General features: G+C 63.6%; 1 protein-coding gene across 3 annotated transcripts in view; it reads left to right on the top strand.

Annotated features, from left to right (window-relative positions):
• MCF2L (MCF.2 cell line derived transforming sequence like) overlaps nucleotides 1-15,697 on the top strand; it is a 43,045-nt gene extending 27,348 nt beyond the window's left edge. The window contains exons 11-31 of one of the 3 annotated variants that reach the window (XM_040991005.1): nucleotides 28-219; nucleotides 523-682; nucleotides 5,004-5,077; nucleotides 5,198-5,274; nucleotides 5,718-5,784; nucleotides 6,085-6,200; nucleotides 6,392-6,461; nucleotides 7,695-7,787; nucleotides 7,860-7,952; nucleotides 8,250-8,375; nucleotides 9,245-9,466; nucleotides 9,565-9,657; nucleotides 10,154-10,232; nucleotides 10,322-10,388; nucleotides 10,560-10,678; nucleotides 10,768-10,851; nucleotides 11,678-11,752; nucleotides 13,340-13,455; nucleotides 13,989-14,101; nucleotides 14,178-14,281; nucleotides 14,442-15,697. In XM_040991005.1, coding sequence (XP_040846939.1) covers nucleotides 28-219; nucleotides 523-682; nucleotides 5,004-5,077; nucleotides 5,198-5,274; nucleotides 5,718-5,784; nucleotides 6,085-6,200; nucleotides 6,392-6,461; nucleotides 7,695-7,787; nucleotides 7,860-7,952; nucleotides 8,250-8,375; nucleotides 9,245-9,466; nucleotides 9,565-9,657; nucleotides 10,154-10,232; nucleotides 10,322-10,388; nucleotides 10,560-10,678; nucleotides 10,768-10,851; nucleotides 11,678-11,752; nucleotides 13,340-13,455; nucleotides 13,989-14,101; nucleotides 14,178-14,281; nucleotides 14,442-14,527 — 2,226 coding nt within the window. In that variant the 3' untranslated portion in view covers nucleotides 14,528-15,697. The remainder of the gene's footprint in view (nucleotides 1-27; nucleotides 220-522; nucleotides 683-5,003; nucleotides 5,078-5,197; nucleotides 5,275-5,717; nucleotides 5,785-6,084; nucleotides 6,201-6,391; nucleotides 6,462-7,694; nucleotides 7,788-7,859; nucleotides 7,953-8,249; nucleotides 8,376-9,244; nucleotides 9,467-9,564; nucleotides 9,658-10,153; nucleotides 10,233-10,321; nucleotides 10,389-10,559; nucleotides 10,679-10,767; nucleotides 10,852-11,677; nucleotides 11,753-13,339; nucleotides 13,456-13,988; nucleotides 14,102-14,177; nucleotides 14,282-14,441) is intronic. The other 2 variants (XM_040991002.1, XM_040991004.1) reach the window with 2 other exon arrangements.
• Nucleotides 15,698-16,380: the final 683 nt, after the last annotated feature.

Raw genomic sequence — 16,380 nt, 5'->3', positions numbered from 1 at the left:
ACCCTTCCCCCCACTTCCTGCCGGCAGACTATGAAGTGGTGTGACGAGGGCATCTACCTGCTGGCCTCGCAGCCCGTGGACAAGTGCCAGTCGCAGGATGGGGCCCAGGCGGCCCTGCAAGAGATCGAGAAGTTCCTGGAGACAGGGGCTGGGCGCAAGCTCGGGGAGCCTGGCTTCTTGTACCAGGAGTATGCGAGCATCCTCACCCAGGACCTGCGGGTACCAATGGGGCCCGGGCTGAGGGCTGGAGGCCGGGACTTCATGGGGGAAGGGACAGAGGACATGGGGGTGGTAATGGAAGGATGTGAAGGTGACAGAGGAGCAATGTGGGAGGCCTGAGGGTGAGGAGGTGAGGGGGACATGTGAGTGATGGAGGTTTGGGGGTAAACAGGGAGACATGGGAATGGGGGTACAATGAGGTAACTCTGTGGGGGAGACAGAAGGACATGGGGTGATAGAGGAACATGGAGGGGAGCCAGTCCCAGGGGTAGCAGTGACGTCCCGTATCATACCCCCCCAAAGGATCACGTGCAGAGGGTCTTCCAGAAACAAGAGAGCACCCAGGAAATGTTCCAGCGGCGGGAGGCCAGCCTCCGGAAGCTGGCAGCCAAGCAGACACGGCCTGTGCAGCCAGTGGCCCCCCGACCCGAAGCGCTGACAAAGGCCCCTGACACAGCCCCAGGTGTGTCCTCCCTCCCCAGGTGTGTCCTCTCCCAGGTGTGTCCTCCCTCCCCAGGTGTATCCTCCCTCCCCAGGTGTGTCCTCCCTCCCCAGGTGTGTCCTCTCCCAGGTGTGTCCTCCCTCCCCAGGTATGTCCTCCTTCCTCCCCAGGTGTGTCCTCCCTCCCCAGGTGTGTCCTCTCCCAGGTGTGTCCTCTCCCAGGTGTGTCCTCCCTCCCCAGGTGTGTCCTCCCTCCTCCCCAGGTGTGTCCTCCCTCCCCAGGTGTGTCCTCCCTCCTCCCCAGGTGTGTCCTCCCTCCTCAGGTGTCCTCCCTCCTCCCCAGGTGTGTCCTCCCTCCCCAGGTGTGTCCTCTCCCAGGTGTGTCCTCCCTCCCCAGGTGTGTCCTCCTTCCCCAGGTGTGTCCTCTCCCAGGTGTGTCCTCTCCCAGGTGTGTCCTCCCTCCCCAGGTGTGTCCTCCCTCCTCCCCAGGTGTGTCCTCTCCCAAGTGTGTCCTCCCTCCCCAGGTGTGTCCTCCCTCCCCAGGTGTGTCCTCCCTCCTCCCCAGGTGTGTCCTCCCTCCTCCCCAGGTGTGTCCTCCCTCCCCAGGTGTGTCCTCCCTCCCCAGGTGTGTCCTCCCTCCCCAGGTGTGTCCTCCCTCCCCAGTTGTGTCCTCTCCCAGGTGTGTCCTCCCTCCCCAGGTGTGTCCTCCCTCCCCAGGTGTGTCCTCCCTCCCCAGGTGTGTCCTCTCCCAGGTGTGTCCTCCCTCCCCAGGTGTGTCCTCTCCCCAGGTGTGTCATCCCTCCCCAGGTGTGTCCTCTCCCAGGTGTGTCCTCCCTCCCCAGGTGTGTCCTCCCTCCTCCCCAGGTGTGTCCTCCCTCCCAGGTGTGTCCTCCCTCCTCAGGTGTGTCCTCTCCCAGGTGTGTCCTCCCTCCCCAGGTGTGTCCTTCTTCCCCAAGAATGTCTTCCTTTCCCAAGTGCATCTTCTCCCAGGTGTGTCGCCCCAGGTGTGTCCTCCCTCCCCAGGTATGTCCTCCCTCCCCAGGTGTGTCCTCTCCCAGGTGTGTCCTCCCTCTTCCCCAGGTGTGTCCTCCCTCCCCAGGTGTGTCCTCCCTCCCCAGGTGTGTCCTCTCCCAGGTGTGTCCTCCCTCCCCAGGTGTGTCCTCTCCCCAGGTGTGTCCTCTCCCAGGTGTGTCCTCCCTCCCCAGGTGTGTCCTCTCCCAGGTGTGTCCTCCCTCCCCAGGTATGTCCTCCTTCCTCCCCAGGTGTGTCATCCCTCCCCAGGTGTGTCCTCTCCCAGGTGTGTCCTCTCCCAGGTGTGTCCTCCCTCCTCAGGTGTGTCCTCCCTCCTCCCCAGGTGTGTCCTCGCTCCCCAGGTGTGTCCTCCCTCCTCCCCAGGTGTGTCCTCCCTCCTCAGGTGTCCTCCCTCCTCCCCAGGTGTGTCCTCCCTCTTCCCCAGGTGTGTCCTCCCTCCCCAGGTGTGTCCTCCCTCCCCAGGTGTGTCCTCTCCCAGGTGTGTCCTCCCTCCCCAGGTGTATCCTCCCTCCCCAGGTGTGTCCTCCCTCCCCAGGTGTGTCCTCTCCCAGGTGTGTCCTCCCTCCCCAGGTATGTCCTCCTTCCTCCCCAGGTGTGTCATCCCTCCCCAGGTGTGTCCTCTCCCAGGTGTGTCCTCTCCCAGGTGTGTCCTCCCTCCTCAGGTGTGTCCTCCCTCCTCCCCAGGTGTGTCCTCCCTCCCCAGGTGTGTCCTCCCTCCTCCCCAGGTGTGTCCTCCCTCCTCAGGTGTCCTCCCTCCTCCCCAGGTGTGTCCTCCCTCCCCAGGTGTGTCCTCTCCCAGGTGTGTCCTCCCTCCCCAGGTGTGTCCTCCCTCCCCAGGTGTGTCCTCTCCCAGGTGTGTCCTCTCCCAGGTGTGTCCTCCCTCCCCAGGTGTGTCCTCCCTCCTCCCCAGGTGTGTCCTCTCCCAAGTGTGTCCTCCCTCCCCAGGTGTGTCCTCCCTCCCCAGGTGTGTCCTCCCTCCTCCCCAGGTGTGTCCTCCCTCCTCCCCAGGTGTGTCCTCCCTCCCCAGGTGTGTCCTCCCTCCCCAGGTGTGTCCTCCCTCCCCAGGTGTGTCCTCTCCCAGGTGTGTCCTCCCTCCCCAGGTGTGTCCTCTCCCAGGTGTGTCCTCCCTCCTCAGGTGTGTCCTCCCTCCTCCCCAGGTGTGTCCTCCCTCCCCAGGTGTGTCCTCCCTCCTCCCCAGGTGTGTCCTCCCTCCTCAGGTGTCCTCCCTCCTCCCCAGGTGTGTCCTCCCTCTTCCCCAGGTGTGTCCTCCCTCCCCAGGTGTGTCCTCCCTCCCCAGGTGTGTCCTCTCCCAGGTGTGTCCTCCCTCCCCAGGTGTATCCTCCCTCCCCAGGTGTGTCCTCCCTCCCCAGGTGTGTCCTCTCCCAGGTGTGTCCTCCCTCCCCAGGTATGTCCTCCTTCCTCCCCAGGTGTGTCATCCCTCCCCAGGTGTGTCCTCTCCCAGGTGTGTCCTCTCCCAGGTGTGTCCTCCCTCCTCAGGTGTGTCCTCCCTCCTCCCCAGGTGTGTCCTCCCTCCCCAGGTGTGTCCTCCCTCCTCCCCAGGTGTGTCCTCCCTCCTCAGGTGTCCTCCCTCCTCCCCAGGTGTGTCCTCCCTCCCCAGGTGTGTCCTCTCCCAGGTGTGTCCTCCCTCCCCAGGTGTGTCCTCCCTCCCCAGGTGTGTCCTCTCCCAGGTGTGTCCTCTCCCAGGTGTGTCCTCCCTCCCCAGGTGTGTCCTCCCTCCTCCCCAGGTGTGTCCTCTCCCAAGTGTGTCCTCCCTCCCCAGGTGTGTCCTCCCTCCCCAGGTGTGTCCTCCTCCTCCCCAGGTGTGTCCTCCCTCCTCCCAGGTGTGTCCTCCCTCCCCAGGTGTGTCCTCCCTCCCCAGGTGTGTCCTCCCTCCCCAGGTGTGTCCTCTCCCAGGTGTGTCCTCCCTCCCCAGGTGTGTCCTCTCCCAGGTGTGTCCTCCCTCCCCAGGTGTGTCCTCCCTCCCCAGGTGTGTCCTCCCTCCCCAGGTGTGTCCTCTCCCAGGTGTGTCCTCCCTCCCCAGGTGTGTCCTCCCTCCCCAGGTGTGTCCTCCCTCCCCAGGTGTGTCCTCTCCCAGGTGTGTCCTCCCTCCCCAGGTGTGTCCTCCCTCCTCCCCAGGTGTGTCCTCCCTCCCAGGTGTGTCCTCTCCCAGGTGTGTCCTCTCCCAGGTGTGTCCTCCCTCCCCAGGTGTGTCCTCTCCCAGGTGTGTCCTCCCTCCCCAGGTGTGTCCTCCCTCCCCAGGTGTGTCCTCCCTCCCCAGGTGTGTCCTCTCCCAGGTGTGTCCTCCCTCCCCAGGTGTGTCCTCTCCCAGGTGTGTCCTCCCTCCCCAGGTGTGTCCTCCCTCCCCAGGTGTGTCCTCCCTCCCCAGGTGTGTCCTCTCCCAGGTGTGTCCTCCCTCCCCAGGTGTGTCCTCCCTCCTCCCCAGGTGTGTCCTCCCTCCCAGGTGTGTCCTCTCCCAGGTGTGTCCTCTCCCAGGTGTGTCCTCCCTCCCCAGGTGTGTCCTCCCTCCTCCCCAGGTGTGTCCTCCCTCCCAGGTGTGTCCTCTCCCAGGTGTGTCCTCTCCCAGGTGTGTCCTCCCTCCCCAGGTGTGTCCTCCCTCCTCCCCAGGTGTGTCCTCCCTCCCAGGTGTGTCCTCCCTCCCCAGGTGTGTCCTCTCCCAGGTGTGTCCTCCCTCCCCAGGTGTGTCCTTCTTCCCCAAGAATGTCTTCCTTTCCCAAGTGCATCTTCTCCCAGGTGTGTCGCCCCAGGTGTGTCCTCCCTCCCCAGGTGTGTCCTCTCCCAGGTGTGTCCTCCCTCCCCAGGTGTGTCCTCTCCCAGGTGTGTCCTCCCTCCCCAGGTGTGTCCTTCTTCCCCAGGAATGTCTTCCTTTCCCAGGTGCATCTTCTCCCAGGTGTGTCCCCCCAGGTGTGTCCTCTCCCAGGTGTGTCACTACACCCCCATCCTGGGCTCAGAGCCTCTAGGAAAGACACACAATGTCTGTGGGTGCAGCCCCTCCACCAGCCAGGACACTGACGGGCTCCCCTACTCTGTCCCTCACTCACAGCAGCATGCTCCCACATATTCTCTGCCTCCACACCACTCCGGGGTCTGCGCACCTCACCTCAGCCTGTCCTAGGTGTGTCCTGCCGTCTGTCACCTCCCTGCCTGGCTCTGGCTACCTGCGTCTTCCAGGACGTGCTGGGCCGTGGGGGCCACAAGCTTTGTGTGGGGGCTTCCTGGGCTGCCATCTCCAATGGTCTTCATCCCCACCCTGTGGGCGCAGCTCACGCCTTCCTCTCGTCTTCCCCGCCCAGGCATCCGACGAGGCTCTGAGATCAGCAGCTCCGACGGCAGAGCCCAGCGGCGGGGGCCCTACCGGAGGGCTAAGGTGAGTGTGGTGCCCCTCCTGGCTTCCCTGCCTCCCTCATGGTCCTTTGGGACCCATTCCGCCCCTGCAGGAGTCAGGGAACTGCCCTGGGCACCCCTGACCCAGCATCCTCCTCCTCAGAGTGAAATGAACGAGAACCGCCAGGGCCGGGGCGGCTCAGCTGGGGACGAGGAGGAGAGCCTGGCCGTGCTGCGCAGGTGAGTCCTGGGCACCCCAGGCCACGCCACAGAGGGGACACAGTGGGCACCTCGGCACACTTGGGGAGGGGCTGTGCGCCAGCCAGGTAGGTGACACAGGTACCCTCAGCATCCCTAAGTCTTCTCACCTCCTTCTGCTGCTGACTGTGCGGGGTCTGCTTCCACAGGACCTCCCGCAGTTCACTGCCCACTGCCTTTACACCCCCAATCTGCTCACAGGACACCCCCAATCTGCTCACAGGACACCCCCAGCCGAGAGCCTGCCTGCCCCCCGGCTTTCCTGAAGTCCTCAGCAGATGGCTGCTGGGACTCAGCTGGCCCAGGCGGGTGCAGGCAGCTGGGCGAGGCCCCGAGTGGGGGTCTCTGTGTGCTGGGGAGCAGGGCAGAGGGGACACCTGCCCCCTTTGTCCACTGCGAGGACCATCTGCTCTCACGCTTCCCAGACACGTGATGAATGAACTGCTGGACACGGAGCGCGCCTATGTGGACGAGTTGCTCTGTGTGCTGGAGGTGAGGCTGGATGCCGGAGGTTCCACGCTGGACGGGGCCTCAGCCGGCCATCCCCGAGTGCCCCTGTGTAGGGGGCGCTCAGGACAAGGGCAACAGCCCTGACTGAGGACTCAGAGCCCCACATGGGCATCACAGAGCAGGCAGCCTGGGGCAGGGCGAGTGGGGTCACAGACCTCATGGGGCAGGGTATGAAGTGGGTGCCCTTCAAGAGCCTTGGCTGTCTGGTGTGCGCATGCGTTTGGGCTGCGGTAAGTGCCACCAGACGTGGGGTCTGCCTGCTGACCCCTGCCTCCCCCACAGGGCTATGCCGCTGAGATGGACAATCCTCTGATGGCACACCTCCTGTCCCCTGGCCTTGCCAACAAGAAGGGAATCTTGTTTGGGAACATGGAGGAAATCTACCACTTCCACCACAGGTGGGGCCTGGCTGGGTGCTGCCAGCCTCCCGCACCGTGTGGGAGCAGGGAGTGCAGCCCACCCCAGGTCTGCCCCTGGGGAGATGTGGGCCCAGGGTTGACAGAAGCACGGCAGGCAAAGCCCAGGCCAGGAACTGGGTGCTGCCTGGATCCCAGGGCCAGCCCAGACTTGACAGGGCCCCATATACCAGGATCTTCCTGCGGGAGCTGGAGAACTACGCCGACTGCCCGGAGCTGGTGGGCAGGTGCTTCCTGGAGAGGGTGAGTGTTTCCCTGCCCATTGTGGCCACTGCCGCTCTGACCACCTGTCCCACCCCTACCCAGTGTGGCCAGACAGGACCAGAAGCACAGCCTTTCCTCAGGCCAACTGAGGGGAGAAAGTAGAGGGACAACAAGCCCCAGCTCCTCGGGGTTCAGGACCCTTCCAGCCCCAGCTCCTCGGGGTTCAGGACCCTTCCAGCCCCAGCTCCTCGGGGTTCAGGACCCTTCCAGCCCCAGCTCCTCGGGGTTCAGGACCCTTCCAGCCCCAGCTCCTCGGGGTTCAAGACCCTTCCAGCCCCAGCTCCTCGGGGTTCAGGACCCTTCCAGCCCCAGCTCCTCGGGGTTCAGGACCCTTCCAGCCCCAGCTCCTCGGGGTTCAAGACCCTTCCAGCCCCAGCTCCTCGGGGTTCAGGACCCTTCCAGTGCCCAAGTTTCTTGGGGTTCAGGACCCTTCCAGCCCCAGCTCCTCGGGGTACAGGCCCTTCCAGCCCCAGCTCCTCGGGGTACAGGCCCTTCCAGCCCGTATTTCTGGGTGCCAGTGAAAGGACTTGCTTCACGCTTGTGCATGTGATGTGCATGTACATGAGTGTATGTGTGTGCTGTGTATACCTTGTGCATATGTATGTCTGTTGTTGTGTGTATGTATGTGCCTGGTGTGTGTATGTGCTGTTGTATGTATGTGTGTGTGTCTGGTGTATGTGTGTGTTGTTGTATGTATGTGGGTGTGTGCCTGGTGTATGTATGTGTATATATGCATGTGCTGTTGTGTGTATGCATGTGTGTGCCTGGTGTATGTGTGTATGTCTGCATACCTGGTGTCGTGTGTGTGTCATGTGTTGTGTGTGTTCCTGGCTGGTCTCACCCAGCTTTGGCAGCCCTCCCTTGCTAACTACACTGGCCTGCCTGAGTTCTCCCTAAGTGGGTGGAGGGACTGCGACCACAGGAGGCCAGTGCCAGAGTTGTGGGGGCAGAAAGGGCAGGGTGTGGGGCCAGCCCTCCCTCGGGCTTGTTATAGCAGTTTAGTGAGGCAGGTAAGGTGCCTTCGGACAGCAGGAGTGGAGTTCAGCAGGTGCCAGGCTGAGGCCTGGGCATCAGGGACTATGGGGCAGGCACTGTCCACGAGGCCCCTCAGCCCAGGAAGGCCAGGCCCCCCCTGTAGGGCCTTCTGGGAGAGCCAGCAGGGGACAGGGGTTGTAGGCATCCCTGGCTATAAGGGGCTACACCCCCCTGCAGATGGAGGAGTTCCAGGTCTACGAGAAATACTGCCAGAACAAGCCGCGCTCTGAGAGCCTGTGGCGCCAGTGCTCTGACTGCCCCTTCTTCCAGGTGGGTCCTGCCACGCCCATGAGCCCCTACCACACACAGGCCCAGCAGGGCTGACCACCACTGTCCCCGCAGGAGTGCCAGAAGAAGCTGGACCACAAGCTGAGCCTGGACTCCTACCTGCTGAAGCCCGTGCAGAGGGTCACCAAGTACCAGCTGCTGCTGAAGGTGGGTCGTCCGGCTGCCTGCCCGCCGTCCAGTCCACTGCCCTGGCCCCTTTCCCAGCCTCAGGGACCTCCCTAGAACCACGGACTCACACACACAAAGGGAGGGGCAGGGTGTCCAGGGAACAGATGGGCCCCTCCCTGGCCGGCCAGTGGAGCCCATGTGCTCTTCGTGTCCTCCGGCCTTGGCTGCCAGCCTTAGCCAGGAGTAAAGCAGCAGGCAGAAGGCTAAGGGGTAGTAAGGGGGGCTGGTGCTGGACAGCTGCTGGAGCGTGCTCGGCCTCTGCCCCCCACCCCCCAGGAAATGCTGAAATATAGCAAGAACTGCGAGGGTGCCGAGGACCTGCAGGAGGCGCTCAGCTCCATCCTTGGCATCCTCAAGGCCGTCAATGACTCCATGCACCTCATCGCCATCACGGGCTATGATGTAAGATCCTGGGTGGCAAGCAGGCTGGGGCGTGAGGCAGGGCCATCCACCCTCCTGGTTCTGCTCAGCTCTGCCTGCCTGGTGAGCTCGGCAGCCTGTGCTGAGTTCAGGCTGACTGTGTTGGGGCTCTGCACTTGGGCCACCTGCCACTCCAACCCTTGCCATGGACCTGGGGCTGCCAGCGGGGAAGGGGAACAGTTTGCAGGGGCAGCTCCTCCTCCTCTTCAAGGGCCTCCGGGCTGCCTAGCCACCATTTGCTCCGTTTATCCTTCAACACTCCACTTCAGTTCTCTTGCAGTCAGTCAATTCCAGGGTGATTAATGACTGAGCTCACCTGGCCCCCTTACACCTGCCTTAGCACCTCTGCTCACGGCCGGGTGTTTGCTGAAATCACCACTGCCCTGGTCGACTCTCAGCAGCATGTGGCAGCCTGCTTCAGCCCGGGATGCCCTGTGCTCACCTGCTGCCCTGTGCCCATGCCTGGGAGGCCCGCTCAGCCACGTCCTGGGAGATCCCCTCTCAGCTATGACCCAGGAGGAGCCCTGCCTAACCACGTCCTGGGAGATCCCCTCTCAGCTATGACCAGGAGGGGCCCTGCCTGGCCACGTCCTGGGAGACCCCCACTCGGCTATGACCAGGAGGGGCCCTGCCTGGCCACATCCTAGGAGACCCCCACTCGGCTATGACCCAGGAGGGGCCCTGCCTGGCCACATCCTAGGAGACCCCCACTCGGCTATGACCAGGAGGGGCCCTGCCTGGCCACATCCTAGGAGACCCCCACTCGGCTATGACCAGGAGGGGCCCTGCCTGGCCACGTCCTGGGAGACCCTGGAGCCGCCCAACCTCAGCCATGGCCACGTTCGTTCCAGGGAAACCTCAGCGATCTGGGACGGCTACTGATGCAAGGCTCCTTCAGCGTGTGGACTGACCACAAGAAGGGCCACACCAAGGTCAAGGAGCTGGCCAGGTTCAAGCCCATGCAACGCCACCTGTTCTTGCACGAGAAGGCGGTGCTATTCTGTAAGAAGCGGGAGGAGAACGGCGAGGGCTACGAGAAGGCCCCCTCCTACAGCTACAAGCAGTCTCTCAATGTGAGCGCCAGCCAGGGTTCCATGCACCCACCCCAGGGCGGGCCAGGGTGCCCTGCCCAGCTGTGTGCCCGTCATGGTAACCATGCCCCACCCACCAGATGACCGCCGTGGGCATCACTGAGAATGTCAAGGGTGACAGCAAGAAGTTCGAGATCTGGTATAACGCACGGGAAGAGGTGTACATAGTGCAGGTAGGCTGGGGTCTGGGTCGGCGCCCCTGGGCCCTGGAGGGCACAGTCCAGGAGAGGTGCAGCGTACACTGGGGCAGCGTCCTGTCCATGCGCCCATGGCCAGTCCCTCAGGGCCTCACCCGGCTGGGCCTGAATGCCGAACATCCGGCCCCTCCTTGGGGCTGCTGCCCAGCTGTGACCTCCGTCTGGCCATGGGGAGGCACTCCCTGGCCTGGGAGCTCAGTCACCCTTATGCTGGTCACTTAGAATGAGGTCCAATGGCCATGAGGCAGCTCGTGCCCAGAGCCTGCCCAGGGACTCTGTGGAATGCTGGTGGCACTGCAGGGCCCTTGGGTACCCACCACCGGCACACATGGCCCTTCCCATGTGCCCTGGGCAATCGCAGAGCCAGGGACCCCATCCCGTCCCTGCTGGTTCCACACACAGCTTAGAGGATGAGGGCGGCTGCCTGGGTGGGGGTCGGGTGCTCATCCCCTGACATTGCGTTTGGGTCCAGGCGCCGACCCCTGAGATCAAGGCGGCTTGGGTGAACGAAATCCGGAAGGTGCTGACAAGCCAGCTGCAGGCGTGCAGAGGTGGGTGGGCCCGGCCCCGCCCTGCTTTCCTTCTGGATTGACTCCCTGCGGGCTTCCCAGCTGAGCTCTGCCCTCTGGGTCCCTCACAGAAGCCAGCCAGCACCGGGCACTGGAGCAGTCCCACAGCCTGCCCTTGCCGGCGCCCGCCAGCACAAGGTGAGCTCAGCCCAGCCTTGGGTGACCCCCAGGGCCCTCCATGTCCCTGACATCTGTGCGGGCCTCCTCCTGGGCTCGCTTGGCTGACTCCCGGGCTGGCCCCCTCTCACATCTGGGTGGGCCTCCTGGGCACCTGGCCCTGAGCCCTGCCTTGTTCCCTGTGGTCACCAGTCCCTCGCGGGGCAGCGCAAGGAACAACAGGAGGCCGGAGGAGCGGAAAGCTGACCCCCTGGGCCTGGAGGGCTACACGGGCTCGGCGTTACTGCCCAAGCCCCCTGAGAGGGGCCCAGGTGAGTGTGGACCGCGCAGAGGCACGCGGCAGCTATCCTCAGTCCAGGCACCGCCGTCCACACCTCAGGACCGGCTCTCTCTCCCCTAGAGGACACAGTGCCCAGCTCCGCCTCTGAGAGCTCCATGCTGTCAGGAAAGCACTGCGCCCCGCCGGGCTGTGCCGGACTCCAGGGCCCGAGAGGTGAGAGTGTGCACTGTCTGTCAGTCCTCCTGAACCCCATCCCACCCGTGGCTGGCCATCCGTCCCAGCCACCCCCACCGTCAGCTGTGGCGGGCACCAGCCATGGGTCCTATCACCCCTCCCACCGCTGACCATGGAGGGCATCAGCTATGGGTCCCAGCCACCCCCACCGCTGCCCATGCATGCTTCCCCCTCCCCACCCGTGGTGGACGCCGTCCATACATCTTTCCCCTCTCCCCACCAAACCCAGCCAGTGGCCAGGACCCCAGCTGGATGCTCAAAGCCATCTCAGGGATCCCCTTGTCTCAGACACTTGCAGGCCGGGCTGTCTCTGACATGGACAGGGCCCCCTCCTCCCTGTCCTCTCTCTGCTGGGCCTTTGGTATTGGGCAGGGTGGTGACACTTCCCAGAGTTCCTGGCAAGAATCAGGCTGAGAGAAACCCCAAGAAAAACCCAGAACCCCGAAGCTCAGCTGCCTCCCTCAGCTGGAGTGTCTGGGGCCCTGATCGAGGCTGCAGCTGGGGACACAAAGGACATGGCTGGAGACAGCCCCCGACAGAAGGACGGCCCGGACAGCTCCTGCCAGCCCTGCTCGTGACACCCCCTCAGCCACTGTCGTCTGCTCACTCAAGCTGCTTCTCCCGGTGGAGGGCAGACCGCCACACCCGACCCTGTTGCCTGTCACTCGCCTGCCACACCTGGCCCTGTCGCCTGTCACTCGCCCGCCACACCCGGCCCTGTTGCCTGTCACTCACCTACCACCTGCTCTCACACTGTCCTCCTCTCCCTTCCTCTCTCTGTCTCTCCCTCCTGCAGCTTCTCCTTCCAGTCCTGACAAAAAAGCTAAGAGACACGAAGTCAGGAGCGACCCAACTCCCTTTGGTCTGCGAGGTAGAGTGACTCGGCCACCTGCTGGCCGTGGCCGCTGCTAGCCCTGCCCCTGTCACCACCACCCTCCCCATGCCCCAGTGAGGAACCGCTCTCCACCAGCATTGCCACCGCCTCTCCCTCGTCAGTGGGCAGTGAGGGGCTGCCTGTGGCTCTAGGGACCCCCGGGCTCCCTGTCCAGTACGCCCTGGCACACCAGGAGCCTGGGGATTGCAGAAAGCATGCCACATCCCTGTCCCTGCACACAGGCCAGCCAGTGTGACACAGGGCAGGACTGGCTGCTTGGCCTAGGTCAAGTACAGAGATGTCAGCCCACAAGGAGAAGTGCCCTTGACCAGCCTCGGGCCCCAGGGGCATCTGGAAATGCCTGGACACGGCCACCCCCTGGTCTGGCAGCAGTGGGGGGCAGGCACACCTGCACACCTCTCGTCTGTAACTGCCACCATCCACCATGCTGGAGGTGTCCCAGCTGGAAGGTGGGGAGCCACAAGCCAGATTCCCTGGTGTGCTGCTGTGGGGTGTGTGTGTGTGGTGTGTTGTATGTGTGCTGTGGTGCATGTGTTGCATATGCTTTACATGTGTGTGGTGTGTTAAGTGGTGTGTGGTGTGTTATGTGGTGTGCGATGTATGTTTGTGGTGTGTTGTGTGTGGTGTGACGTGGATGTATAAGTAGTGTGAGGTGTGTGTGGTCTGTGCAGCCCCATGGGGATTGAGCTGTGTGTGGTGTGAGGTGTGTGTGGTATGAGGTGTGTATGGTGTGAGGTGTGTGTGGTGTGAGGTGTGTGTGGTGTGAGCTGTGCGTGGTGTGAGGTGTATGAGGTGTGTGTGGTGTGACGTGTGCGTGGTGTGAGGTGTGTGGTGTGAGGTGTGTTGTGTGTGCATGGTGTGTGGTGTGAGGTGTGTTGTGTGTGCGTGGTGTGAGGTGTGTGTGGTGTGTGTGGTGTGTGTGGTGTGAGGTGTGTGTGGTGTGAGGTGTGTGTGGTGTGAGGTGTGTGGTGTGAGGTGTGTGAGGTGTGAGCTGTGTGTGGTGTGAGCTGTGTGTGGTGTGAGGTGTGCGTGGTGTGAGGTGTGTGTGGTGTGAGCTGTGTGTGGTGTGAGCTGTGTGTGGTGTGAGGTGTGTGTGGTGTGAGGTGTGCATGGTGTGAGGTGTGTGTGGTGTGTGTGGTGTGAGGAGTGTGTGGTATAAGGTGTGTGTGGTGTGAGCTGTGTGAGGTGTGAGGTATGTGGTGTGAGGTGTGTGGTGTGAGGTGTGTGCGTGGTGTTTGGTGTGAGCTGTGTGTGGTGTGAGGTGTGTGAGGTGTGTGTGGTGTGAGCTGTGTGTGGTGTGAGGTGTGTGAGCTGTGTGTGGTGTGAGCTGTGTGCAGCCCCATGGGGATTGAGCTGCCGCCAGTCCCTGTCACCGATGTGGATGTGGTTTGCTCAGCCCCAGGGTCCATGTCTTCCAAGGGTGCCAGGTCAGTGACACCAGGCAGCCCTGCCTGGACCTGATGGCCCTGCCTGGACGCGGTGGCCCTGCCTGGACGCGGTGGCCCTGCCTGGATGTGGTGGCTCTGCAGGTGGCCCGTCCTCACAGTGTGCACTCCGTCCCAGGCTGGAGTACAACGCCACACTCACCGGAGGCCCCGGAGGACGATGGCAGCTGGTCCAGCGCAGAGGAACTCGGCAACTCGTCTGACGTGGAAGAAGAAGGAGGCACTGGGAAGCTGGTAACCTGGTCTCCCTAGGGCAGGGGCGGAGGGGGCACGGCTGCGGGGAGCTCCCTGGCCCAGGGCCACCCTCGGCCTCTGTCAGGGGCCGTGCCTACTGGGGACAGTCCATGTCACTGACCTGATCTTCCCAGGTGTTTGGAGGGGGGAGGGGCCCTGGGCAAGGGGTCTCTCCAGGCAGCCGCCCTGGGGGAGGGGAGTGTGGGCAGGGACCAGGCCTGGGAAGTGTCTGGGTCCTGTGTGTGTGCAAGTACAGACTTGGGAGGACGGCTCTGGCTTCTGGGAGAACGGGGGAACGCGTGAGCATGGGGGGCGAAGCCGCTGGGCACCCTCAGCCATCAGTCCCAGGCACAGGGGGCACAGGGCAAGGAGGCCGGCATTGCCAGGGACCCCGCCATGACACTGTCCATGCTGGGCTGCCAGGCTCCTAGCGCGGATGTCCGACAGCTGGGTGGACTGGCTGGCCACCCGCCTGGGCCTGCCAACACCGAGGGGGCGTGCCCCCACCCTGGCCCTTACCCGGAGCCCCGCAGGTCCCCGGGAAATACACGGCCACCGCAGACCTCGAGAAGACGGGCCCCGCCGCTCTGGCGGTGAGGAGCGGCGACGTGCTGGAGGTGGTGGAGGAGAGGGCCGAGGGCCTCTGGTAAGACCCGCGCCCACCCGGCTGCCCCGCCGCCCCGGCCCGCCACGCCACTGGAGCCGCTGCCCGCCTCTTGCAGGTACGTGCGGGACCTGAGCAGCGGCACCGAGGGCTGGGTCCCCGCGGGCAGCCTGCGCGTGCTGCTGGGCCGGCCGGCCTCGGCCCGCGCTCCCAGCAGCTCAGGTAGGCGCCGTGCCCCCGCACGCTGCCCCACGCACCCCGCAGCCTCCTGCATGCTACCCCACACACCCTGCACTCCGTTGCCGCCTGCACCCCACCCGGTGCCCCGCACGCTGCTCCACGCACCCCGCTGCTGTCCCAGACCCGCCTGCTCTCCCCGCAGAGTCTAGCCCGGGCTCGGCCGCCCTGAGCAACTCGTCCAGCTGCAGCGAGGGCGGCCCCGCAGCCTTCTCGGACCTGCAGGGCTAGGGGCGAAGGCGATGCCCTGAGGACCCCACGCGCATGACCCGCAGCCTCGGGAGGTCCGGGCGGGAGACGCATCGCCCCGCAGAGGCGCGTCCCGGACTCAGGAGAACAGCACGGGAACCGGGCTGGCCCCGCGGCCGTGAGCCCGCACACCCATCACTGTGTTTACACGACTCACGTTTGATAGCCGATTTTTTTGTTCCCGGTTTACACGGAAACGCGGAGCAACAGGGGAGCGGCTGGCAGGGGATGGCTGCGGCCTGGGGAGAGCGGATGTACCCCCAGACCTTGCCACCGTGTGCGTGCCCCAGGTCTCTGCCTGCAGCCTTCTTTTCTACAAAAAGGACCCACACCACTTGGGTTTTTTTTTTAAGCTTTGTTTAATTCGGACAGTTCTGTTGTTTTCCAAGACCGCGCCACGCTCCCCCTACCCCCCAGCCAAGGGTGCCCCATCACCCTTAGAGCCTGCGCCAACCAGCGGTGGGTGACCCCAGCTCCTGCCACTCTGCGGGCCTCAGGCTGTTCTTTTGAAATCTCTTCTGCAAAGCAGCGGGTGCACGTGGCCAGCTGGTGTGTGTGTCCATGTGTGTTACATGTATGTTCGTGTGTCTTTCGTGCTGTCTTGTGACCTCATCTCCTTCCTGCGGAGCAGCACTCCTGGGCACCCGCCACATCTCGCCTGCCCTGGGCCCTGCAGCCCCTGGCCATCCACAACATCCAGCCCCGGGGAGACCCCGGGTGTGGGGCCGCATGCCCACCCTGCTCCCCCATGACCTCGTCCTCAGAAACACACTTTAACAGGTTCCATTCCGGTTTTTGTTCCTTTTTTTACTGCTGATGTAAAAGCAGTTGGAAACCCAGAGTCTATGGGCTGGATGAAGTTTGAGTGAATTCTGGCAAGGGTGCAATTGTCTGCCCCTCTGTCTCAGGCCCTGCCTCCAGAGCCCAAGCGCACCATGGGGCAAGCGTAGGGCGTGGCAGGAGGCACGGCCCCGCCTGCCTGGTGGGGTGGGTCACTCGGCACAAGAATCAGGGACAGCAAGGGAGGGCTGTTCCTGCTGGGCAGAGCTGGGTTAGGACCAGCAACGGCTTGGGCCAGCACTGGGCTGTCCTGTGTCCCATCAAAGTTGGGGGTGGGGGAGATGAGTCCCGGCTGCTCCACTTCTGATCCCGCTCCTTGTTAATGCACCTGGACCGCAGCAGAGGGTGACCCAGGTCCTTGGGTCCCTCAGCCACGTGGGAGACTTCCAACCTGTCTACTCTGGCCTTTGGGACCATGTGGGGAGTGAACCAGTCGGCGGATCGCTATCTGTACAAACTCTGTCTTTCAAACCAATAAATCTTTTTTAAAACTGAAGTAAGGCTGGCATCCCTCCTGGAAAGCCTGAAGAAGGAATTAGCTCAACAGAATGGGGCATGACCCACGGGGCTGATGGTGCACGCCAACAGAAACCCTGGGGCCAGCACAGCAGTGCGAACTGCCATTTGAGAACGTCTGCCAACACCCGAAAACAGGGCAAGTTGGGAATTTCTTTAGCATTTTTTTTTAATTAAACAAAACAAAAGCCAAGTACTTGGGCTGGTGATTAGCAGTCATGCCAAAGTTCATCTGTGCGTGGCCCAGCACCTGCACGGATCCTCTTGGTGTGGGGAGGTGGGGCAACCTTACAGATGAAGAGCGGTCCCCAACCTGGCACTGTGTCAGAAAAACCAACGGCCACAATGCCACTCGCCCAGCGAGACCCGCGCGTGATAAACACATGTGTCCCGAGGGAAGTGAGCAGCGCAGCAGAGCCCAGCAGAAGAGCAGAGTGCAGCTGCTCCGCTTCCCACCCAGCTCCCCACTGAGGAGCCCA

This window comes from Ochotona curzoniae, unplaced genomic scaffold (assembly GCF_017591425.1).
Source record: "Ochotona curzoniae isolate NIBS_2020 unplaced genomic scaffold, NIBS_Ocur_1.0 contig_64, whole genome shotgun sequence".
Classification (NCBI taxonomy): Eukaryota; Metazoa; Chordata; class Mammalia; order Lagomorpha; family Ochotonidae; genus Ochotona; species Ochotona curzoniae.
The sequence above is the reverse complement of the archived record's forward strand: the minus strand, read 5'-3'. Positions and strand labels throughout refer to the sequence as shown.